Genomic DNA, 26,474 nt, shown 5'->3' with positions numbered 1-26,474 from the left:
TGTGCATGCATGCTAGGACTTGTGTGAAAAGGAGACTTGAGTAATGAATAGAAAGGCCAGTGAAGAGCAACAGGAAGTTTACAAAATAATTAGGAAATCTCGAACTGACAAAGATTTCCTTGATCGTCTTCAGTCTGGTTTATTTATAGGAAGCAGGTAGGTGTATTTTAAGAGATTTTGACCTATTGAAACTAGAGGGCTGCGCTAATCCACTTTTTTTCAGTTTCGATTCTGATACGTCCGGCTTCACATTTTACCTTCACATACAAACAGGTGTAGCTATTTGGGAAAAACAATACAAAATCCCCTATATGGGATTAATTTGGTTTTAAACCGACGCAAATGGAAAGCCTTGGACCTATCTGTGAAGCTTTTAATCCTCATCCGGTGATTTGTTTCAGTGTGGCGCTACACCAATAGAGCTACAACTCCCAGCAGCCCTATGACGGGGCATATTAGATGCGTGGGAATCATGACGTCTTATTTTGAGGACCAACACAGCTTGAATGGCTGCTTTGATCCGTGACACTTGCCTAACTACATCCACCGGTCCCTTTTCGTGCACGCTTGAATTGCACTTTACAGGTTAACTATTCGTCAAGTTGGGTTAGGGTTAGGAGGCAGACCATTCAATTAGCCATATAAAAAAAAAAAAACATGCTCAAATCATATATTCATCCAATTACCCAAGCCTCGTTGCAGACGGTCTCGGTGGGTTCATGGTCCAGTGCAAGCTATGGAATGGAATCTGGATGGGCACGTGGATCAGCGACATCAGTATCGGCACGCGATACCGATTATAGATCCTATCGGTCCCATCTTTTGAAACTATTGAATTGAACCTATATTTCCATTGCTTTGCTTATATTGTATTGTATTGCTCACAATTATTTTAAATTGTATTTAAAATCTGCCTTTAAAAGGGCCATAGACAACTTTTTTGCTTTTAATAAAATTATGAAGTTAATGTTGATTGCGTGGTGTAATGGCCATAGAATAAGGACACCATCGGCATTTAGATTAGTTCCCTATAAGGTTCCATATCACTATGCAATATGGATTGCCGCCGCGTACGAACTCCTGGGAAAATTAAGAATTGAATTACAGGAAGTGCGGCACCCATTGCGCAACCAGTAGCGGGGAATGGCGGACAGTAGAACAACTGAAGTGGCAGTGGAAACTCTACCCGTCAGAAGGAAAAGACCCCGTTGACGGTGGAGGCAAAGAAGACGAGGAGGGAGAGTGATAGAAACAGAGTGAACCTCCGAACTGACTTTCAGTTGGCGTTCTTTCTACTGGATCAGTAAGTAACATAGCCTGCATACTTAAAGATACTACCGGAGGTTTTACTCTGCCTTTAGCATAGCACTAAGTTTGTGCTTTCTAGTACAAATTGGGATTCTTACAGTTGTTTCTCGTTTTGGAGTAGCCAGGCTGCTAGCGGTAGCGTTAGCCATGTTACCAACGCTAGCTACTCTGGCTACTACTACCAGCCTCATTTAATAAGGCTAGTAGTCATCATGGTCGAAATGAACAATTCCCATCACACGGGAGGCCAATTTAACATAAGACCCCATATTGGTCTTCGTAGGTCTCTTCTGCAAAGTACATTTTACAGAGGTTGTGTTGAAACCATGGTACCTGCTATGTTTGTCACGGATCACTCTCGGTTGCACTGTAGTGAACGCAAAATAGCGTAAGATGGTGTGTATTTTTAATTACACACTTTCTCACAGAGTTTGCGTCATTCAGCAAGTCACAGTGTCATATGTACCAGGGCTGTATATCGCTATGACAGCTGCATTCAAAGCCTGAGGAAGTTGCGGTGGGGCGCTGCCAGACAGGTCTGTTGTGTGGGTGTCCGCACCAGAGGTCGTCCACTCTACCACCACAGTGACCCTGTCCCGTGTGCGTTGAATGGCTGCGTAATACTGACAAAACCTTTTGATCCAGATTTTTCTCTTTTGTAGGCCAGTTATTCTGCACAGATCTGTAATAATGCTCCAGTCTTAAACACTAACCTCTAGGGGAGGGACGATCCGCTCCATTCAGGATACGATGCTGTACCCGATACATGCTTCAACAATTTGATTCGGTCACGATCGTAAACCTCAAAGGCAAATATGTTTGTTTATTTCTGCAGCATTACTAACCTCCATGGTGCAATAAATAGCCGCTGCTTTTTATGGTGGGATATCATAATTTTCTGATCTGCGGTGCAGCCTTTCTGTGAGAATTGTCTCTTTCAGACATGAAGCTGCAATCCTATGCCCCCACCTGCAGAATCGTATCAGTTAGTCTCACTTCCTTCTCTCACTTCTGTCTTGATTCTGTTGCACGTGATGGTCCTGGTGTATGTGGTGTCATTTACCTAGATGTAGAACATGCACAAATCCTTATTTATTATTTTCTGTCAAATAGAGTAGAGGGGAAAATAATCCAGAGCGAAAAGAATTATACTATTAGTGTACAACATTGTAAGTCATCCCCCCCATGTTTTTGTGATTACAACAAATCTACATTTTTTTATGATTTTGGATATTTATTGTTACATGAATATTTTCTTTGGTGTTTAAGTATTGACTTTGGCCAAAAAATTTAAATAGTCTATTTTTATCAGGCCCACAAAGGAAGGAGTTGTGTTGGTTCCAATCAGGCAGCATCAAGTCCTCTCTTCTCCGCTCGTCTCCCTTTGGTGTTAATGTGACATTTGAACAAGGCCAAGAAGATGTGATTAAATCAGCCAAATTCAGGCCTCACAAGGCCACATGGGATTTACTTGGTCCAAGTCAGACACATGATTCATATTTGACTACGAGTCATGTATGACTGAGTCTAGTGGTGTAGCAAGAATTGTGTGTGTGTGTGTATATGTGTGTATGTGTGTATATATATATATATATATATATATATTGCACCCAGCACCCAGCCCAGCTCTAGCCATTTTGCTGCTCTAACGCAATCTTTCGACCGGGGAGTGTAAACAAGTGTCTGTAACGCACGGTCAACGCACGCATGAGGCTTCTTTTATTTCGTTCAATAACAAACAGAGTCAAATAAAGTAGCCAAGTGCCGTTGCAAGTGGCCCAGTGGCCACTTGCAACGGCAGTAGTTACACTCATTATTACTTACTGAATTATTGTTTTTAGGAGCAGATTAAGCTGAATGGACCATATTGACATCTTTCCAGTAGCATGTCTGGCATGCGTGACTGTAATAGGGCTAACTCTACTGTGCTATTTGGGCTTCAGTCCTCACAGTTCACTAGCAGCCAGCCTTTCGTCTTGAAAGAAAAGGGTAATGCAAAAGCCGGAGAAGTTTCAGAGAATGATAGGTTAGCTGTGCCCTTGAGACAAAAAAATGCTTTTAGCGTAGTCGTCAAGCTAATGCTTGTCCAGTATTCTGAATTCCGTATTCCTGACAGAGACAGTGTGGGAGGGATGCAGATTTTGCATAGCTCGCACTCATCTGCACAACCCAGTGGAATTTCACTGTGCCACTCTCAGTCCCAGGAGCAATGACTGTTCTTTGTAATGATCTGAAGTTATTTCATATACACCAGATGATGTGATATTAGCTAATGACACTGAAGGAATACAATAATAAACACACACACACTGCCCAGTGCACACCCTCTTTCTGCATCCACACAGTGTGCTGTATGAATACACGGGTGCTGCATCATCTTATGTTGAATATTTGCATGTATTTAATTAGGGCTGGACATTGTATCATTACATCTATTATCATATGCGACATTGTCTGGGATTTTTCTTATCGTAATAATGTTACATAGTCAAATGGTTTTGTATTGTATTGGTTGAGTATTGCAACTTTCTGAACTTCATAGACTGTTCTAGCTGCTCTCTTCCTGCCTCTACCTAATTGGTCATGATATCTACATTACTATGATTGCTTCTCAAATATTTTGTGTGTGAATATCTGATGAAAGCACCAATAGTGATCCCCAATATAGCTAAAAGGTAATCATCTAAATATGATGCAATATTTTGTCAATATCGGCCAGCCCTCCTGTACAGTAATCAACTAACTAACAAAAGCTGCTTTCACACATGAACTCCGGACATTGTCCGGATAATCAGGTCTGGACATTGTCCGGAGTTACCCTTTCACACATGCAGCTCACAACCGGAGATAGTCCGTGTCACGTTTTCACTACCTGAAAGTACTCAGTTTGCTTTACACAAGGGTGGAAGCCTGGGTAGAGCGTGCAGGAGACAGGACATGACACAATGACGCTGCAGAGTTTGAGCACACTCAAGATGGCGGACAATGCTACAGACTTATCTTTTTGCGTTGATACTCCATGTATTTGGACGTATTCGCAATATAAACGAAAGAGTGGAAAGGAACATAACAGAATCCGGAAAGGAATAAGAAGCAGCTACGCTCTGTGCACGAAGATACGCACGAAGGTCAATGACCCTTCTTCACTCTCGGCGAGTGGGCGTGTTGATGACGTCACCAGGTGCATGATGAGACGTCATCAACACGGCCACTCGCTCGCTGTGAATGCGCCGGACAATTACCTGCCCTGTTCACACATACCACTCAATTGGACATTACACAGATTTTGTACTAGGGTGCTGGCTGGGTTATGTCCGGGTAATGTCTGGATAATTTCAGGGTTACAGTGCATGTGTGAAAGCAGCTTAGCTACAAACTAACAAAAACAATTCTGAGGGAAGTGGGAATAGAAGGGAAGACTTGAGTTCTGTGGGAGGGCCAGGTAAACAGATGGAGGGGGGGGGGCGGAGGCCACTGGGCCTGACTGTACTTGTCGGTGCGTTTGGGAGAGCTCTAAAAGCACAGCCTTATACAGACATTTCCAAGAGAGCATGTGCCCCAACCACGCCACAGTTTCCTGTTAACCCCTCGCTGACCATGAAAAGGTTGAGGACAAGCAGGAGGAATCCATTCAGGATCCAATAATGAAAACCATAATTGTTGTCTGTTTCTTGTGTGTAAAAATGCTGTTTACGTAAAAAGGAAAAAAGATAACTGAAGCATAATTGACTCACACCTTTTTGGACCACTGATAGATTCCATGATGGTTTCAATACATCAATCAATGCGTCCCCTAAAAGTCTAGGTCGAAAGTACACTACGCAAATTGTGAATTTCGAAGGCTGAAAACCCTGCAGTGCGCCAGCCAGTAACCCTACTGTATATGTGCTTACCCAGAAAACCTCTTAAGCCAACGAGTCACTTAGTTAGCTTAGTCCTAGCTAGCCTAGTGGACAATGGTGCTCCGCGGCTGTAGGAAGCACAGAAATAGACTGTTTATAGATGCCTCCTGTCATGGTTCATTCCAGTGCTAACACGCTGTCCTGTTCGGCCTGTGCGTCCTGCAGAGCTTGTGCCGTTTGGACCCCGCAACACTTGTTACACACGTGTTGTCATGAGGCATGTTGACAGGTGGGTTGGTGTATACAGGGACCATTTGTGGGTTGCCCAGGCCTAAAATACTCTCACTGTGTCAGTGTGCGCAATACATTCAATAATTGAACCCTCCACTCTGAAGTCACCCTTTTTGGCCGTGGCTTTCTCCACCATTAAAATTGCAACCATTGCCCAGCACACCTCTCCCTTTCTCCGCTATCTCCCCTCCTAGTTCCCACCTGCCCTCTCCGCCCCAGTTGTGGAAAGCATGATCAGTGCGGGGATACCCTGTGGGGAACTCCACAATATATGCTGTATACACATATATATTTAATAAAGAACTGCTTTTAAGAGATTTTCCTCATTGTTGACATAATGAATTGCATTCATTTACATGAGGTGCCCTGAAAGGCCTTATAACACCCTACAATCACAGGAAATTGAGTGAAAGTTGTGTCGATTTGATCAGAATCTCTGAGGCCTGAGACTTGTCAGAAGCAGCGTGAAATGTTTTGATATGGAAAACTGCTCTCCTGTTGTGCCCTCAGCAGGTTTAGACAAACATAGGAGCAAATAGGGGTTTCCCTCAAATCTCATGAAACCTTGTTAAGGAAAGTTGGAAGAACAAGACCTTTTAATGCTTCCTGCTCAGCGGGGAAGTCCGTACTCAGCCGTTTGTCCTTTTTTTTTTTTTTTTCCATAGAGCCACCTATAATACATCGCTGACAAGGTGTGTGATTGAGTTTGATGAACATGAAGAGAAAAGAAAAAAAGTGTGTGTGTGTGTGTGTGTGTGTGTGTGTGTGTGTGTGTGTGTGTGTGTGTGGGGTTCAGGCTGAAGCAGCCCTTATTTGGCAGCGCTTGCAGCAGGAAGTGGGTTGTGGTTACAGCGCCGTGTCACAGGAAGAAGCAGATTGTATCACAGGCGGGACAGACAGATGGAGGGGGCGGAAACCTATATGGATTAGGGAACTATCATGAGGGAGAGAAATTAGTAGCGGAGGAGAGCAAGACAACATTTGATTGTGACTGCACTCAGCCGCCTTTCTTTTTCCCGTTCTTTGTGTCCATTTCCATTCACGTCACTTTATTTCAGCACTGTCTACATGTATTGATGTTCTGTCCATGTTCTTGTGTCTTCTCTATGCCTTGCTTGGGTCAATGTTCCGCTCCCTTAAACACTCATCACCACATTCCTCCCTGCATATGTGTTTACATTTGGGTGAAGTCATGTAGCAGACGCTTTTATCCAAAGCTCTTTACACCAAGCACATTTGTCAGTAGTGGAAATGACCGTAGAGTCATCGTCTGCGAATCCTTCAATAAAGACAAAGTAACATCAGCAAAGCTGGATGTGACTCGCTACGTCTTGTCAGGAGCAGCACGTGACTAATGAAAGTCGCATTTGTGCTGAGAGTTGACCTCGACTTGAGTGAACGAGCTCAGACTTTGTCACCCCCTCCGTCAGATACTTGGAATGGTAAGTGCTGAGAACTTATTTCCCCACAGGGATTAGTAAAGTACAGGTACTCCTCACTTAACGACCGCTTAGATTTACAACCAGCTCTCTGACCAGTCTGTATTGTACGCTGTATTGTATGTATACTATATACACTATACATACTATATAAACTATATACATCTCATCTCATCACCGTTCTCAGTCTTGTTCCCACAGTCTCAGTATTCACTAGACTAGCATTCGCAATGGCCACGCTCCCTTCCGTAAATAACATAGGTCGCTTATCGACCTATTTGCTTAATGACCTGGTCCTTCGAATGGAACTCGGTCGTTAAGTGAGGAGTACCTGTGTACATTATCATTAAAACTAGGGGTCCAGCCCACAGGGAACCCTGATTCTAATCCTCCCTATTGTTTTTTCTCAGATTTTTATTATTTTCCTCCTTTGCAATGTTTTGTGCTAAAAGTGTCTGGCCCACCACAACCTTTGAACCTCAGACATGTTGTGGGTCAAGTTTGATCCATATCTATCTACATTTGGAGCAGGAATTGTTGAAAAACCAATGAAAATTTACCAGAATTTGCCGAACGTTATCTCCGTTACGCTAACGTTTTACAATTTCAGTCAGGTGGTGGAGTGAGAAGAGTTTGTGGAGCTGGTGCTTTGTGATGTCATCCAATTCATTGTGTGCAATGGGGGCATTTTCATTGAGCCAGGTGCGTGGGTTAGACTCCCTTAGTGCTGTGTCCCTCCCTATTTCGCGACGTTCGAGCCAGTCGTAACTAGGATTGGGTACTGAAACCCAATGGCAATATAGCACCGGCTCCTATATGATCAGTATCTACCGGACCAAATCGCAACGCAGATTTCGGTGCCACTTAAATGCCTGAGCTATCGATTGAAATATTTGCCCACTGGCAAAAGACTGCTTGAAACAATGAATAAGAAAAATAATTGTATTTACACACAGCATTCATAGTGGCGAGCTGGTGGAATTTAAATGTTGACATTCCTTAATCACCCCAAGTCAGTCAAAAACAATCTGTGTCCTCACAAATAAATTTAATCTGAAGCTCCAGAGCAACGGGTCTGAATCGTGTTGAAAAGTTGATGAAATGTCTCGTTGATTACATTTACATTACATTTAGTCATTTAGCAGACGCTTTTATCCAAAGCGACTTACAATTGTTCAAACACTGACGGACGCAGCCATCAGGAGCAATTAGGGGTTGAGTGTCTTGCTCAAGGACACTACAGCATGCTAGCAGGAGGAGCCTGGGATCGAACCAGCGACCTTTAGATCACTAGACCACCAGCTCTACCGCCTGAGCCACCATCCCCGTTGATGAACTTCCACACGGAGTGATTTTTCAAGACAGCGTGAGGCAGGCACGTTTTAACTTTTACGATAAAGTAATAACATGCGAATAGTGTAACCGCTCTCATATCGATCTCTCGGTCATGCGCAGACAGGCTTCCTACATTACCCACAATGCAATGTCTTAATGCGACCAGCCCCATCACTACCAGATCTGTCTTGGAATTGTTTTTAAAAAGACAAAAATACAGCAGACATTAGTTATTTTAAATTGCCATGTTTAATATTTATTTAGTTATTTAAGTTGTTTTTTTCAAAAGGAGGTTTTTGTTGAGTTTTGAGGAAAATATTTTAAAGGGAGCAGGGGAAATTAAACTTGAATTTTTTTTTTACAGTTATCATGTCATATTTAAATGAACTTTTTAATTGGCTGGGAATTCATGTGCAATTTGTTCAATAAAAGATAATTTATTTAATAATTCAGTGTGTATAGGCTATTCAATGTTAGCTGTGCACCTATTAAAGCAGATAGGAACTGTATAGCTAATATGCACACTTCAATATTTGTTTATCACAAGTCATATTGTCATCAGCATCTTTAATGTTGTTGACTGTTGTATTTTTCTTTTTATTTTAAGTATCTGTTTGACACTGGTATAGTGTTACCGCAATTTACCACTGTAATTCGTTGTAAAAGAACGGTCGTATGTTAAAACAGTCGTATGTCGAAGCAATTATTCCCATATAAATTATGAAATCATGAAGGGTGAAAATAAAAATAAAAAATTACACAGCACAAACACAGTAAATATGAAAAAAAAAATGTATAAGCCATGAACAACGTGCACACACAATGTAGGTCACCCGCTGACTGACTGCTGACTGACTGCTGATTGGTCGCCGACGCACCAACTGCAAATTTCCACGGTCGTATCTTGGAGCAAGTCGATACAAATTTTGGCGACTATCGCTACTCGTATCTTGGATTAGTCGTAAGTAGATGCAGTCGTAAGACGAGGTACCACTGTATCTGAAAAAACCTAAACGATACCCAACCCTCGTCGTAATATACAGACTGTAGGAGCCAATGGTGTGTTCTATAGGACTCTGAAAATTATAACTCGTGTTAGTAGTAATTCTGTGTGTCACCAGGACTCAGACTATAATTAGTCACAGAGAGTCATTCCCATGTCATTACCTCAGTTGATGCTGCGTTCAATGGAAACTGGGAAAGTTGTAACACGTTTTAGTAGTAATGCTGATGTGAAGACGAGCGACAGTACGAACTAATGCTACGTTCCGTGGTAAGGAGAAAATTTGTTATTGGTGTCTATACGAAGTGATGGCGTGTTTTATGGAACTCCGAAAACTGTAATTTGTATGTAACACGACTAAGCTGGACCCTGTGTATCGCTGCCTGCAGCTATATTTATTATTATTATTATTATTATTATTACAACACATCCACTCACTACATTAGAATGGGTAAGAGAAGTTAAATTCATCTCCGCTAGTTCTGTAAGGTCATGTTGCAACTAAACTCTTGGACGAGAAGAACTGGCTGCTTTCCAAGTACAGATCATTTGCATCTATTTAGTTATTAATGTTATGCTTTATCTTTGGTCTTCCCCCTGAAAGTAGACGAGTTGAATCATTAGTCAGCGCGTCAGTAGACTAATGAGACAGTAGAGATTCTTCAAGTAGAACAGTCGTTTTTTTTTTGCTTTTCTTTTAGTCAGTGGCATTACAATAACGGGATAAAATAGGTAGAAGCTTACAAAAATGCAATTAAGTCGGCCGTTTCTCCAAATTAAACAACTAAAAACGGTGTGGGGACGGGCACGACTCGTTAGGATGGGTATCATTCATATTTTAACAGTACTACCACTCTTACGATACTACTTATTGATCCGGTACTTAACGGTATTTGTCTCATTTTTTTTTTTCTTTTAATGTTAAGAGGAAAAACCCAAAGAAATTAATAGCAGAATTAACACTGCGTTTTTTTCTGCATATTATGTATGGAGAGGCGGTGATCGGAATGCGATCTGCGCCCTCGTCGCCTTGTGTGTGTCAGCACCAGGCAGAGGGAGACGCGCCGCCCGACTCATGCATATCTCCATATCTCCAGTGATGGGGAGAGGGAGAGAGAGAGACAGAGCGAAAGAGGCGAGATGTCTCTTCTGATAATAGCAAAAATGCTTCTTCGACTAATATCTTAATCTAATTGCAAGTTGCCTGTTTAAAACCGGGTCGGCACTGGATGTTTTTGTGTAAATACTTGTAAATAATAATAAATCCTGCGCTTCTATAATGGGGAGACCCCATTTATGCGCCTATGCGCGCGCATGCAACCCCCGATAAAATTGTCTATCCTATTGGAATTTTGCATGATTGCCCAAGCCTAGTTTGTTTATCTTTATTATGTCTAGCGCAGTTGCGGAGTGGGCCAGTAAGTATTTCAAGCATTTGCATGTCTGCTGGAGTTTGATGATTGAAAGGTAAAACTTGATGAGTATGTATTGCAGGTGAAAGATTGCAGAGGCTCGTCTGTGGCTTCCTGGCTTTGTCTGCCTCCATTGTTGTTACCGCTCATCTTGTGTGCGATCAAACCCATCTCTCCTTCTTAAATTGACCAACTCACTGACTTCCTGTTGGTCTCTCATGCTTCCGTTGAGGCTCTTGCACATGTGTATATTAACTTGCACAACAAGCACTGTTGCCAAATCATGACTCTGATGTTATAGTCTTCCGTTTTTCTAATGTGCTACATTTATATCTTCGTCGTCTGTTCACATCTCCTCCTCTCCTCCCCCCTGTATTTTTATCCCCCCTGTTTTGGGTTGTACTTGTGTATCTTTTTACCTATGCATGCATCTGCATCCATTCTAAGACAGGATGTATTTGTTGAGTTAACACTTCACTGTCATACGATGCGCTTGTGCAGACACTTTGCCGGAGATTACCCAGTATCACTCTTTCAGGTTTGCCAGTTTTACTGCTCTGAAATGGGAGTGCCAGACAGCCGAGACAATTAAAAGGGAATTGTTTGAGAATCAATTCATTCCACTTGGCTGACATAGAATACTTACTTAATGACATAGAATACATACTTAATGCCTCGTCCCTATTTGGTGCGTCCTGCCTGTCTGGCACTCCCAGCAAATTATTGCGATTTGTAAGAATATTGTGCAACTACTACTTAACCCAGATATGACCCATGGCTCTTTATATTGGCATGCCCAGGCCTTTTCATAAGAAGAAGAATTTATAAGTCTTACAGATGCACACATGCAGAGAGTGGTGACTGAAGAAACATGACTTCTGAATTGTTCCCATCCTCGCTGTCTTTCCGCCTGGGGCAGCCCTTTTTTCATCGGCGCCCAGGGAACAATTCCAGATGGATTCATGTCGTGGTCAGGGACAGGAGAGCGCTCCGTGAGCATTCTTGCAGGCAATGTGTTGTGACCGTGTGTTGAGGGGGACCAGATCAGGCCAGGTTCGTCTGGATGGATGGGCGCCAATGTCTAACACCGTGTGTTTGTAGGAGAGAACTTTGTTACAATATCTGTTTTTCCTCCCCATCTCACTTGAAAGCTTTGTTTTCCACTTATTTCAGGAGGTCCACCTGCTACACAAAAAATGCTTATTAAAAAAAACCAAAAAAAACAGTATTGGCCAACAAAATCATGCACTCATTTGCTGCAGCCTAAGCAAAATGTTTGAGCCTGCGTAGTTTAATTCTAGCCAGCATGACCGGAAATGACCGGAATTTTTCTTTTTTTTTTTTAAACCTTAATATAGATTTAGATGTAGATTGTAGTATTTATTAATCTTTTCCAATTTGTATTTGTTGCATTATGTGTCACAAATTTGCATTTATTGCAAATTTGTGACACATAATTCCTTCCATAACATGTTTTTATTAACCTTGAAACGTACAACATTTTGCCTACATTACGTCATTTAGTTAGCACTTTTGTAAAAAAATTCATGCACATAAATGTGTTATGCTGAGTAATGTGTTCTTTTTTAATATAATAACACACAAATGTCTTTTCTCCAGTGAGTCGAGTATCTGCCAGGCTCGGGCCACTGTGATGATCTATGATGATGGCAACAAGAAGTGGCTACCGGCGGGCACCGGACCCCAGACCTTCAGCAGAGTGCAGGTCTACCACAACCCCACCACCAATGCCTTCAGAGTAGTGGGACGCAAGATGCAGACGGACCAGCAGGTACGCATACAGCTGTGATAGTGGGTATAGGGCGTGTGGGTAGGACTGCCACTACTTTTGTAGGACGATATATTATCCCGGATGTCATTGCGATAAACGATAGTCATTTTCTGACAATGTTTTTGCAACTGCAGACCTCCCAACCAGCACAATCAATCAATACGGTACAATTATTCTGTATTCAAACGACATCCCTTGGATTGGACCAGATCCTACAACCTTGTGGTTCTGTAACCCCCTCCTCCTCCTCCTCCTCTCACTCATCCACTGACATGCAGCGCACTGAGCGCAGCAGTACTTTATTATCCACCGAGGTTTAACGTTGCATTGCTGAGGTAGAATAGGGGACGAAGAACATTGGATAAATTATTTATCTATCGCCTGGCAGTATTCCAAAATTGTGCAGACGGCATTTCTATTGCTGTCACTACAGCGGAGCGTCTTCTCTGGTAGTTCCTCGTGCAGGTTCGACCCTTTTTTTGAGACTCAGTTCTTGACGAGTCACTCAGTAAAACGAGTCGTTCAATTTCATTTCAGTTGGTTAAATGAACGGCGAGCAAAGGAAGGACTTCCAGTGACAGTGTCACTTGGTGACAATCCCATGTTCTATTTTATTGGAACTTAGTGAGTTTCATGTTCTGTTATTGTTCCAAAGTGAATAATGAACAATAAAAAACACAGGGTCAAACTCAGCACTATTATTACTATTACTATATCTCACTATTGTGGTAACAGAAAATTTCAGCGGTAGTCTGCATGTGCGGCTGTCCAAACACATGAGCGTGATCAGATCACGTGATGTATTTTTCATTGACGTACTGCAGATTGGAAAATCAGAATCGGCAGGTCTGACTTAAAAAAATTAAAATTAAAAATCTGAAATTGGAATCGGTCAAGAAAATTGCAATTGGTGCATCTCTAGTTGGTTAACATGTTCGGTGACTTTACGAGATGATGCATTTCAAGGGGTATATCCTCATGAGATTAATTTGTATACTCTATGTAGTAATGCGATGCGATGAGCCTCGTTTCGATATGACTACGGTGTGAATAACTGATGGAGTCATTCAGCTGCAGTAACTCAAAGGCCACCGAGACTTTTACTGTTGTGGTACTGAAAATATTTTCCCCAAGGTTGGCAGGTGCCACTGATATAATAATATTATAATAGCATTATAATGCCAGTAGACCCTTTCAAATAGCAATGTACTTTTAATCTTTAGACATTCAGACATTGTAGTGTGGACATTTTTTTTTTTAAATATCCTAAATAAATAAAACAAATAAAATAAAACCGCACAGCCAAAAAAAACTAATAAAATTGACTCTCAGGCTCTCTCTCTCTCTCTGTGTGTGTGTGTGTGTGTGTGCGTGTGCGTGTGCGTGTGCGTGTGCGTGCGTGCGTGCGTGCGTGTGCGTGTGCGTGCGTGCGTGCGTGCGTGTCGCCCACAGTGAGACTTGGACACAGAGGAAAGAACAGAAGCAGCGCGACCAGAAATGACAGCAAAACGTGTCTCAGCATAGATTATTTTTCTGTTCATTCGTCTCAGTTACATTTATTTGTGAAGTGGCTTTACACAACACAAGTGATACATTATTTATTCGTGGGTTTAGAAATACAACAATGTCTGTTCTTTCTTTTTTTTTTTCTTTTTTTTTTTAAACGTTTAAACCTTTTTTTAAAGATGTAGATAGTAGTATTTTTTTTACCTTTTCTAATTTGTATTTATTGCATTACATGCATTTGTGATGCAATTCCTACCATAACATGTTTTTATTAACTTTGAAACATATGACATTTTGGCTACATTACGTCATTTAGCTGGCACTTTTGTTCAAGCCATTTCCAAATATATTTTCCCATAAGTTTAAATATGAGTAGAGTAGTTATGGATATAAAAAACAGATTGATGTTACGAGCGTCAGGTCGTTTTGACCGTAAATTACCACGAGACTTGAACACAGCAGCATCTTTAGGAGTAAGAGTGTCAGTCGACCGTGGATTCTCGTGTAGAAACTCAGTCAAGTTCAAGAGATTATTTGTCACAGTCAGGGGCTGTGATCGTGGTCACTGTGACAACTCCAGAAGATGAGTAGGCGCTCGTGATTTCAGAGGATTCGTCTGTCCCCGAGGTACTGTTTAGATTTTGTCGCATTGATACTTGAGATTAGCGGCGTCACTCCCCGGGCGCTGTGAAAAAACATGCAGGTGCTGCGTCCAAGTCTTATAATGGTGGGGAAAACCCTGCTGTTTATTCTTGCATCATGTTGGCTAAAATGTTGGTGATTCGTATGTAAACAAACACGCATGTAAACACAATGGCCAATAATTGTGGTCAGAAAAATTATGGAGGTCATGTCCATATAGTACGATAAGTCGATATGGCAAATATCCTGACAGGCCTTATCACTATCATTATGATAGAAAGCTGTGAATGGGTACAAATACATACCTTCATACTGCATACTCTGATATACATTCACTTAAATGTGCAGTACCTGTCCTTTCCTGTTGACCCTGATGATACAAACAATGGGCTGGTGAGGTGCAGTCACAAAGATGGTCTCCCCGCTGATCCTGTTCATGTAGATACAGGTGCCGAACTCCTCTGAACAAACTTTTATACCTGCATTGCGACAATGCCATATAAAACAATACCGTACATTTATTCTTTATTTAAACCACATCCCTCGGATTGGACCAGATGCTACGACCTTATTCTTGTGGTTCTGTAACCCCTCCTCTCACTCAATCAACATCCACTGACACGCAGCGCACTGAACGCAGCGGTACTTTATTATCCACCGAGGTGTAACGCCGCATAGTTGAGGTAGAACGGGAAGTTGGGGGGCAATAATCAAGCACAAAAATGTGACCGTAATGTTAACATAAAACGTGAGATGCGCCGATGGATCGGCCCTAATCAGCTGGTTTTCAGCTTGATAAGCCGTGACCGGCGTCTGTCTGAGTAACAGTGGCGGAGAGTCCACTGTGGATTCTAGCATAGATAAAACTCAGCCTGCGACTGTGATCACGGTGACTGTGAAAGCTCCAGACGATAAGGAGGAGATCTGCGATTTCTGCAGAAGTACTGTTGAGGTTTGGATGCCACTGCCTGGAGTAGCGCGTCTCTCCCCCCGGCGCTGTGAAGAAAAAAAAAAACGCTTAGGCGCTGTGCCCAAGTCTTGTAATGGTAGGGAAAACCCGCTGTTTATTCTGGCAAGATGTTGGTGACATTTTTATGTAAACAAACACAACAGGCAATTATCAAGGTCATGTCCATATATCCTACGATAAGCTTAGTGGTAATAGCAATTATCGGGACAGGCCTCGGTGTGGGTTACTCACGGAATTAGAGTCCAGTTTTAATCCCGTGTAAATGTGTGAGTGCATATATTGTGTCTTCAGGTCTCGTATCCAGAGATATCAGATTGTTTCTGAGACAGATTGCAGTCTGTCCTGCATGTGACTCTCCCGGGTCAAGTCCGACATCGCCTCGGACCCACACAAACCACCACCCCCAGCCGGTCACCAAAGTGAGAGAGACGTTCACACGTATGAGTTTCTTTTCCCAGTAGACCGGAGACTGAATGAGAAGATAAGTACTCTGCATAACTGAGTCACCACTGAGTCATGTTGTGGGCTACTGTATGTATTTCTTCCTTAATGGGAGCAGAATATTTGTTTCACAATTTGAGCGTGATGGTTTTTCGATGGCTAGGGTAAGCAAAGTGTATCCGGACAAATGTATTATTAACAGCTTAGTTGTTTAGAGAGGGGAAAAAGATCGGATTGTTATCCGTATCGGCACATGCTCGAGGTTGCTGTATTGGACTGAATAAGTGGTATGGCGACATCCCCGGAGTAAACCTACTTGTTTCTCGAGGATGAACAAATCTTTCCACCAGGGTTGCCATCTTTCTAAGTTTTCGGTTACACTCATGTGACTATTTTTACTGATGTTTTTACTGCACGTGCTTCTTGTCCAAGCAGACTGCAAAGAGCAGGGTTTCATTTCTGAAGGAAGGTCTTTGTTTGTATGTTCCACACAGTCAGAAAGCAAGCTATTGAACACATGAGCCTGCACAATGTTATTCATTTCCATTGACTCTGTATATTTGTGGAAGTTTGGCAACCAGATAAATAATGCGGTCGGTAAAACGTGTCTCACTATGCATCTGTGACCCACCCACCCGAGTATGGCAGGGATGAAGGATACCGCTATCTGTTCCAATGCCATGCTCTGATACCTAAAACAGATAGAAATGTTAACATGGCAGAGCTGCATTGAGTTTGTGGTCAAAGCAAAAAATGAAAAACACAAGCTCAAAAGGTGTGTGTGTGTGTGTGTGTGTGTGTGTGTGTGTGTGTGTGTGTGTGTGTGTGTGTGTGTGTGTGTGTGTGTGTGTGTGTGTGTGTGTGTGTGTGTGTGTGTGTGTGTGTGTGTGTGTGTGTGTGTGTGTGTGTGTGTGTGTTCCTGTGGGTTTCTGTGGGTTTCTGACTGCGTATGAGAAAAAGCAAGTAGGTACGAGTGAGAGGCGGTGTTTCTCAGTGCCTTTGTCTGGCATATTCAGTTACTCCTCCTGTGATCTATTTAAGCACAGTTCTGAGTTCTTGAGTTTGTGTTTGCAGTAACTGCTCTTCCGTCTGTACATTGCACCTGTGTCAAGCAGAGCTGAGCAAAAAAAATCAATGTGTAGGACCCGCCAATGCCAGATTTTTGGGTCAGATTTGGAGAGAACTAGCCCAGTGATTACCGATGTTTTGACCTATATTCTGTCAAAAGTGTCAAATTTTCAAATCAATTTGAAAAACATGTTTTATTAAAGTTTCTATATGTGAGAAGGTTGAACTTATTAGCAAAGATTTTTTTTTAATGGACACAAATAACTTTTTGATAGTTAAAAAGATGAAAATAAATAAGTAAATAAATAAAATTATTTCGAGTTCCCCCACGGGCTCATTGTTGCGCGTGGGGAGTGAAGCCTAGCCCGTCTGGTCCGATTCCACAGAAGAGCCACTGTAGCACAAATTGCTGAAAAGGTTCATGCAGGCTACGATAGGAAAGTGTCAGAACACACAGTGCATCGTAGCTTCCTGCGTAGCGGCAGACTCGGCAGACCGAGTGGCAATTCTTTCAGCAGATTGGGATATTTTTGTACAATCCGAATTTGAGGGGGATTTCAAACCAATGTTAGAAACGTTAGAAATACATGATATTTGTATTAGGTGCGTTTCCATCAGTTGCAGCACTGCTTATTTTGCAATAGCAAAACCTTGCCATTACCCATTTAACATGGGTAATGGCAAGCTTTATTTTATGCCACTATTGTACAAAAAAGAAGAGACAACTATTTATGACAATGAATCTACTAAAATGTCATGATGGAGACAGCCGACCTGCGTCCTTGTGTCCTCTGAACTGAATGTGGTGAAGCCCCACGCCTCCACCCCATCCTCCGCTGCCTCAGTATCTCTCTTTCTCCTTCTTTAAACATTCAAGGCTTCAAGTGTTCCCACGAGACGGGCCCTAAAGTGGACGATGTTTCCTGAAAGATAGTTGGCAGGCCCAACCATTTCCTGTGACAATTTGGGGAAAAGCCCCCCCCTTTACGACTCCTCTTTTTCCCTCTCCGTCTCTGTGCTTCTCTTCAATCTTGAGCAGAGCCTATGGACTCTGATTTAGCTCTCTCTGTGTATTGAGGTCTCTTAACTAGGTGTGTGGACCCGACCCACCAAGGTACTGCGAAGAGTCCTGGTCTTAGGCTGGCGGTGCTGTTAGTGCATGAAGGGGATGAGTGGCGATTACAGGTGGTCCTTATTGTCCCTCAGTGTCTTTTTATACAAGGTGTAATGGAAGATTGCCATTTCCTGCTTCTTATGGGAGGAGGACCTCCCCTGGCCTGGGACTCGTATCAGCTCCCTCTTATCGCCAACTGTCTGGCCTTTGTAGTGGCACTGGGCACATGGGGAGGGAGGGCCACCTCTGACTGTTTCGGTGGTTAAACTTGCTCCAGCGTGTGTGTTGGTATGTGCGCGGCCTGCTGTGGATATTCACCCTGACGTGCTCTCCTCTGCTCTTACTTCCCGCTCTCCTCTCCTCTGTTTTGCCCTCCTCTGCTCTGTGGAATTCAGTGGCTGTTAAACAAACAGAGAAATGGCATGTCAGCACATTCAAGCTGCGCTCAAACCTAGAACACCCTTTTTTTTTTTTTTTTTTTTTTTTTCCCCCCTCCCCCTGGTGTCTCGCAGGGTGCACGCCACCTGCTGGGTGCAATAGAAGGCAAATGCAGGGTTTTTATTTTGGTTGTTATTGACACATTTATTGTTTACACAGGCTGTTTGTAGGGAAACTGCCACTCATTTCTGATGTTGGACAATCGTTGTCCTGCTCTTATCATCCTGTTTACCTCATGTCTTGGTTAATCAGCTGTTATGTTTTAATGGTTTGCTCTTTTAAAATATGGCTAACCATCTAGGCCGAGGCAGGAAAAGTCCTCATGTTGGTCTCATCTGCTATAGCTCAGCTTATTAGTTGTGGTCCCCCTCCCTCAGGTGGTGATAAATTGTCCGATTGTGAGGGGCTTGAAGTACAATCAGGCCACGCCCAACTTCCACCAGTGGCGGGACGCGCGGCAGGTGTGGGGCCTGAACTTTGGCAGCAAGGAGGATGCCACTTTATTTGCCAACGGAATGATGCACGCGATCGAGGTACTCAACTCCATCGCAGACGCAGGTAAGCCCATCAATTTTTCAGATTCTACCGACAGGTTCGCGCAGTACTTGGAAGTAGGGGTGTGCGATATGACAATATTATATCGTGTGCGATTAAAATGCCTCTGCGATCTGCCTTTACAGAAAAACCGTTTGTCTCATGTGAAAGGTGAGCTGTGACGGTATGAGTATATGAACGCTTACAAAAATTCGACAGGGATAACATACAAAAATATATTTATAATTCCTAATTGAAATGAGTCCATACGCAAACACGTCTGTCCGTGCACCCCGATCGTAGAGCCACGCCCCATTCGTGTTTGCATTGAACCGCCGAATCTCATTCGACTGACAAAATTCGGAGTTGGTATTTAAAGCGCAGCTCGAGCCGGAGCCTCTCCCTTTCTCTCAGAAAAGGTGCTTTGGCCTAAATGGTCTGTTTTTCTTTTTTCTTTTGGGTTGTTCCCTTGTTAGGGCAATATTTTTTATAACGTTTGGATATACTGTTCAGTAACTTGCTCAAACTTTGCTTGAAACCCAACTTGAACTAGGAACTCTTTTTATTTGTGTAAATATATTTTGTTCTGTGAAATTGAAAGCTTTACGTCCCGGTTGGGCATTGTTGTACCTGTTGTGGTGATTTAGTGAGCGACCATAAAGAATTGTATCTCCCCTTTGGAGTTAGTAGAGCGCCACCAGAAGTACAACCACTACTTACCATATTTCATATCATGTTTACAAATGCAGGAAGATGCCTGAAGATCATAAATGTGTATATGGGATGCTAATTACCAAGGTTGCTGCTGTTCCCTGTAGTAACTGCACAAAACAGCCTCTAAAAGGACAAATGAAAAGGCTCTTTTACTTTTTTGCATTCGCTGTACCTCGTTTTTAGAAAAGCATTTTTTTGTCTTCTGTTTCTCCAGGTTATGCCACCCTTCCCCGCCCAGTGTCAAATGGACCATCCCCCGAGGAGCTGGAACAACAGCGGAGGTAGAATGAATGGCTTTTGGGGTGGGCGTATTGTCGGGCTGCCTATTTGTTTGTTTGTTTGTTTATTGCTTTGCTTACATTGCCAGATTTACTGTTTAGTCATCAAGTGTCCAGCACTCGCTCGATGATACTGATTTCATACCGAGCTGAGTGCACCCACAGCAATTAATAAAATTCAAGCTAATGTTCCACATATTGTCAAAGTGTACCTTCCAAAATGTACAGCCAGTACAAGTGATATTTGTAATGGCTCCTAGGTGTTGGTAAAACTGTGTACATTGAGTGTTCTGTGTCACAGCTGGCTGTGCAGTACGGCTGCGGGGAGTATCCGTACCTTAGCGATTGCGTCCTCACTTCAAGTCAAGTTCCCCTGGATGTAGTTGCATAACAAACGGCAGTCAGTCATGCTGTCTTGGCTTTACAGGAGTCCCGTTCGCACAGTTTCTCCAACAGCACACATGCACGTGTAGGGGATTTGATGGCATTAGCCTCACATTGCTAAACCCCAAGTCATATCGCTTAGGTCAAAGGTTTAAAAGACGAAGGCCAACACCTCACCACTCAAAATCCCTTCTTTCCCACCGTCCTGTGCTACCCCAGTATTATTTCTCCTTCCACTTACTGTATGCCTTCATCTTCCAGGTCGGCTCTTTTGAAACCCACACATCCTGTCATTGGCTAGGCATTAACCTTTTAATCTTATTTGGCCTATATGGCAGTCATTGTGGCCCTGTGATTGGCCAGAGAAGCACTCTTGTCGATTTACCCAGCAGCACCACTGACCGTCTACGTTGCCATCACCGGTGCTGATATTACTATAACCTCCGTGCAGGTTGGTCTCTTCTGCATCGATGTAGAATCAGCAGAGATTGCCAACTTCAATCAACCAATGTGAGTGCACCTTGTGTGTACTGGGAAAAGACAAGGACGCTGATCCCCTCCCCCCCTTTCCTGGGCAGTCTGCCCAAGTCCACCAACTGTGCTTTAAATCTCTCTCTCTCTCTCTCTCTCTCTCTCTCTGTGTGTGTGTGTGTGTGTGTGTGTGTGTGTGTGTGTGTGTGTGTGTGTGTGTGTGTGTGTGTGTGTGTGTGTGTGTGTGTGTGTGTGTGTGTGTGTGTGTGTGTGTGTGTGTGTGTGTGTGTGTGTGTGTGTGTGTGTGTGTGTGTGATGAAGAAGCAGAACTTCTAAATGGCCTGAATCAGTCCGCCACATGCAGCTGTGGGTTTCTATATCCACCAGTAGGCTAATGAGGAGCAGTGGTCGTATTACCACCATGTTGCTAGATTGGAAAAAAAAAAAAAATCCTGCTTCTGACATTCGTCACTTGAGTGCCATGTGCCAATAGTGGAGACTGGAATTTGCAAACAAAGGTTGATTCTTGGCTAATCCGGGAATCTGCTTTTTATTTTTATTTTTTTATTTTTTCCAATTATTTTTTGGGGTTGATGACATCGGATATGATGTTCATCTTCATTTGCTATGCACTTTTTAAATTCTTAATATCAGCAGGACCCTGATGGGGGAAAAATCAGCCAAAAGTGGGGAGAAACAGGCGGGTGACAATACTGAGTTGCATGTTCTACTATGTTGTGTTTACCACTGTTTTGTTTTTTTTTGGTTTTTTTTGCTCTGTGTGCAGATTGGAGCAGCAGAGGCTGGAGCAGCAAGAGAGGGAGCGACAGGAGAGAGAGAGACAGGAGAGAGAGCGGCAGGAGAGGGAGAGACAAGCTGCTGCAGGTCAGGAGACGGGACCCCTCTACCATGTCATGGCACATATGACATTGAGGTTTTACAGTAGTAGTCGCATTATAGTAGTTTTCAGCGTTTTGTAATTATTATTCAATTTTTATAATCATTAGTAATAATAATTGTATATATTTTCTCATTTGCAATTTCTAATTTGTTATTAACTGCTGCTCACCCTCTGTTCCCCTAGTTTCCATTCCCCCGGCTCCACCACCGGCCCCTGCAGCCCCCCAGCCGCCTCCGCCGCCTCCAGCCCCTCCGGCGCCTCCTCCACCCCCAGGTCCCCCTCCTGCCACTGGAGTCCCCCCCCCTCCGGGACCTCCACCCTGTGGACTCCCATCGGCCCCGCCCGCCCCGCCCTTGCCCTCTGGAGGGCTTGGAGGGGGAGGAGGCAAAGATGGAGGAGCCGGGGGTCTGGCTGCTGCCCTGGCAGGTGCTAAACTCCGTAAAGTGTCCAAGGTGAGTCCAGAACTACAGCCCGACAGAAGCTGTTAATCACTTTGCACATCTGCTGTTTGGACCATAGGTTCCCTTTTTTATTGTTTTAAAATGTTCATCAGCAGCCATAATCTCGACAGAAATAGTACACTCAGACATATTTTTACTGGTCATCTTGTTCTTTGTTGGTTGGCTTAAGTAGTGCTGCTTTTCAGACACCGCTGAAAAACCTTTTATGACTTTTGATCTACTTTTTGCATCAACTTGATGACAAGGTTCCTCTTCAAGTGATGCCCCTACTGGAGTTCCACTGTGGTACTAGTGTGTTTGTGCTGCCCCCAGCAGGAGGAAGGAGGTCCAGCTGCCCCAATGGGAAGGGGTGATGCCAGCCGCAGCAGTAACTCCTCTATTGGAGGTGGAGGTGGAGGTGGTGGAGGTGGAGGCGGGGGAGGAGGAGGAGGTCTGATGGGTGAGATGAGCGCCATCCTGGCACGGAGGTAGGTACCACTGTGTAGCCGTCAACATTTAATATCGGGATTGCCATAGCCATAAAAGTACATTTCCTTTACTGATGGCTTTGCTCAACTTAATCCGCCTGAATTATCTGATGTTTTTCAGGAGGAAAGCAGCGGACACTGGGGAGAAGGTACCTGCAAAAACACAAGATAATGTAAGTATTTGAGTGTTTGGCTTTCTTTTGTTCTAATATTATGTAATGCAGCAAGTCTGACACACCATTTTAAAGGTTGAAGCAGTCCTATTTGCAGGTCGTTGGTGACCAGTCTGAATGCAACAGCATTGAATTCAAATAGCAAATCTTTACTTTGATAATATGATTATAATCTGCAGTTTGTGTATAAATATAGTATAAAAATGTATAAACATTGTGGAGTTACGTCTTGGACTTAATTCGATAGTACTTTTTTTTTTTTTATATTGTGACTTACCTTGAGGACTGAATTTATGGACAATGGCTTTTTTTATTGTCTTATATTTTCAGCCAATTTTCGACATCTGGAACAATAACAAACTTTGTCATTACTTTGCATAACAAATAATAAATACATTTTATTTTATGAATATAATGAATACATGTTAGTTGTAATTAGTACTTCATTGTATTTTTTCTGTAAATGTAAAATTGGAAAATTCAGTTGAATAGATTACTTGTCTATATTATATACTATATTGTAATGCAGACATTAATTTGGCATTAAAATTATTAGGGAGGAACTTGTCAATACTTGACACTTTCTATCTTTTCATTTAAATCTGCTTCTGCTACGTTTAGCTGTAGAAAATTGTTTATACATTTTATATTTTTTTATATTTTTATTTAATGTACAGTTTAGACATTTCTGAGAAGTTTTTTGCTTTAAACCAAATCTTGTCATTGTTATAACTTACCTTGTTGTGTGTAAGTCCATCTGTGTCAGTGACAACAGGTGACTTTGGGTCTTGTGTGTGTCAATGATGACGTATTTACGATAGTCGAACTTAAGTCTTTTTAGTGGTGACTTTTCTCCTTGGATAACATTTACAATAAGTTACGTTCCCATGAAATACGGAAAACGTTGTGGTATTTCTGTGAGTAAATACCATATCACGGCTTCTATTTTTCCAACGCTTCGCTGGATCTTGGACGCATCACTGAGTCGTACATTTCAGTGGATTAAAGTCGACGTGGTCACGAGTTTTTCTGCACTGCAGAAAAACTATATTAATATAAATAAAAAAATATATTTATATATAATATTTATATATAATATTTGGGGTCACATTTGGTCGGTCTTTCACTAATACCTGATCCGTATGTGGATCGATTTGGATGGAAATTTAAACCATGAGATGCTTGTGACATGCTAATTTAAATGACACCTCAATCATGTTCGTAGCCCATGTGATTGTTGTGTTCCAGATACTTTAACCGAATTGAATGTACTGTATTTTGGCGTGAAATGCATAGGGCCGCATCTGTGATATTGATCAAATTGGGTCGGTTTTTCATGAATTTCTGCTCCGTATGTGGATCGATTTGGATGAAACTTGAACCACAGGGTGCTTGTGACATATCGGTTAAAAAAAAAAAAAAAAAAAAAGTCAGTCACAAGACTGTTAAAAGACAGCTAAACCGTGTTCGTAGTTTCTGCCGTTCTTCTGTTTCAAATAGTTTTAGATTTCAAAAGTCTGAATCTTTATCAAGAGAGGATCCAGCCCTATGGGCAGTATAAATCTAATGAAATAATAGAATAATAATAGAATAATGAAGCAGTGAAAAATGTACTGATATAACATTTAATTAAACTCTCACCCTTTTCTCCGTAGGATGATTCGGAGTCTTCAAGCCAAAACGGTAAATACTACAGACCTGCATCAATGGTGTATTCCCCCACTCTCATAATGATATTTTATGATAAACAAACTGATGTTCTCATGCCACCTGCCCCTCAGACACCATTAGAAGACCATGGGAGAAATCGTCTACAATGAACAGGTAATTTTAAGTTTCGGGCCTTCTTTTTTTGTTTGTTTTTTTGGTCAATAGAACTGTACTCTCCCGAGGTAATCTGTGTTTTAACATCCCCATGTTGAGTGTGTGTGTGTGTGTGTGTGTGTGTGTGTGTGCGTGTGCCCGCGCGCACTGGTGCAACTCTCAAATATTCCCCCACATGCACGTCTAAGCCTGTGAGTGCTGCGCGTACACCCGGCGTTTCCATTCTAAGTCGAGAGTGTGTGTCTCACTAACAGGAATAACTCCATCCCCAAGAACATGGACCACCCTCCCTCATTGTCCCAGGGTTCCAGGTATAAATGCTGCCTCACCTTCTGTCGTGTCCTCAGCCTTGCGCTGCCTTTTCTTTCCTTCTTCATTCAGGTCGGCAAGGCCTCTCTGTAGAACGGTGCTGGGGCTAGTCCATTCTACAGCCCATAGCACCATCTAATGGATCAAAAAGCACCGTGCACTTGGAGGACATCGCCGTTCCTCATATCTGGCTGCTGCCGATTTGATTTATGGGTGCCAAAAAAGAACAATAACCTTTATTTGTATAGCTCTTTTCATACACGACACCCAACTCAAAGTGCTTTACATTAAAATGCCATTAAATAGTAACAATTAAAGCACAGCAAACAAGCAACATGCATTTATGAAGTAGAATAATAGGATAAGTAAAATAATTAAATACATTTAAAACAGGGTAAGAAGGTATACAAAACTGCATTCAAATTTAAAAAAATCAAACAAGCAAAATGCATTTAATGGAATTTTTTTTTTTTTTTTTTTTTAATATAAATTACATTATATTAAATTATAAATATTATTCTAATTTTCTTATTTGGGGTCATCAATTTAGACCATGAAGGATCACGATCATTCTTCAGCAAATGACTTCTCTTGAATAACTACTATTAAATTAAATGACTTCTTTGAATAACTGCTATTGAGTTTACTTAATTCTCAAGAAATTCTCACTGGTGAGTGAGTCACCAACGTAGTGGTGCTTGTAAACTTTTGAAATGTGTCCCACAATCACTCTATTGTCATTACTCCATTTAATGCCAACATCATTCCTCCGTGAGTGAGTTCCCTCAACTAGTAGCATTGATGCTCGTTGTTTTTGCAAGTCACTTCTTGGCGTTAGATGGTGTTCACCAGGGCTTGTTGATGTCTCCGAAGAGGGCTTGTGGTGTCATTTTTTTGCATAGTTATTGGATGTGGGCATTGAGTGTGTATTCTATATATTTGACAAATATTATTTTATTTTTACTCTACTCTTATTGTATTTTATTTAATTTTTCATTCTCCTTTTTTTCCAAAAAAAATTTTTTTCAAATGCTAATTGTCTGTCGTGAAACGCACCAAACCTCACCACGACAAATTCCCTGTATATGTAAATGTACCTGGTGATGGTTTTACGTGGTTTACCCCGTTTTACGTGAGTAAACCACGTCCTCGGCTGTGCTCTTTGGCGGTGAGCTTTTCTTTTTGTAGCTCTGTGGTGCTCGCCCTTCATTCCTGTGGCCTTACTGTGCACGCCGTTTGGCAGAGGGGCGTTTCTAAATGTGGTCGGACCTGCTGGTCTTGAGCATCCCTCAGGTTTTATCTGATGTTTTGCCGTGTGTCTTTGTCTCCTAGAGCGAAGCCTAGCGGCAGCGGCGGC

General features: G+C 42.3%; 1 protein-coding gene across 2 annotated transcripts in view; it reads left to right on the top strand.

Annotated features, from left to right (window-relative positions):
• LOC307235221 (vasodilator-stimulated phosphoprotein-like) overlaps positions 1 to 26,474 on the top strand; it is a 34,596-nt gene that overhangs the window by 5,997 nt on the left and 2,125 nt on the right. Inside the window, exons 2-12 of one of the 2 annotated variants that reach the window (XM_080007249.1) lie at positions 12,251 to 12,422; positions 18,979 to 19,159; positions 20,064 to 20,130; positions 21,770 to 21,867; positions 22,067 to 22,335; positions 22,657 to 22,811; positions 22,933 to 22,984; positions 24,640 to 24,667; positions 24,766 to 24,808; positions 25,063 to 25,119; positions 26,450 to 26,474. The exon at positions 26,450 to 26,474 is cut by the window's right edge and continues 57 nt beyond it. In XM_080007249.1, the coding sequence (XP_079863375.1) occupies positions 12,251 to 12,422; positions 18,979 to 19,159; positions 20,064 to 20,130; positions 21,770 to 21,867; positions 22,067 to 22,335; positions 22,657 to 22,811; positions 22,933 to 22,984; positions 24,640 to 24,667; positions 24,766 to 24,808; positions 25,063 to 25,119; positions 26,450 to 26,474 (1,147 nt within the window). The remainder of the gene's footprint in view (positions 1 to 12,250; positions 12,423 to 18,978; positions 19,160 to 20,063; positions 20,131 to 21,769; positions 21,868 to 22,066; positions 22,336 to 22,656; positions 22,812 to 22,932; positions 22,985 to 24,639; positions 24,668 to 24,765; positions 24,809 to 25,062; positions 25,120 to 26,449) is intronic. The other variant, XM_080007250.1, reaches the window with a different exon arrangement.

This window comes from Zeus faber, assembly GCF_960531495.2.
Source record: "Zeus faber genome assembly, chromosome: 9".
Lineage (NCBI taxonomy): Eukaryota > Metazoa > Chordata > Actinopteri > Zeiformes > Zeidae > Zeus > Zeus faber.
The sequence above is the reverse complement of the archived record's forward strand: the minus strand, read 5'-3'. Positions and strand labels throughout refer to the sequence as shown.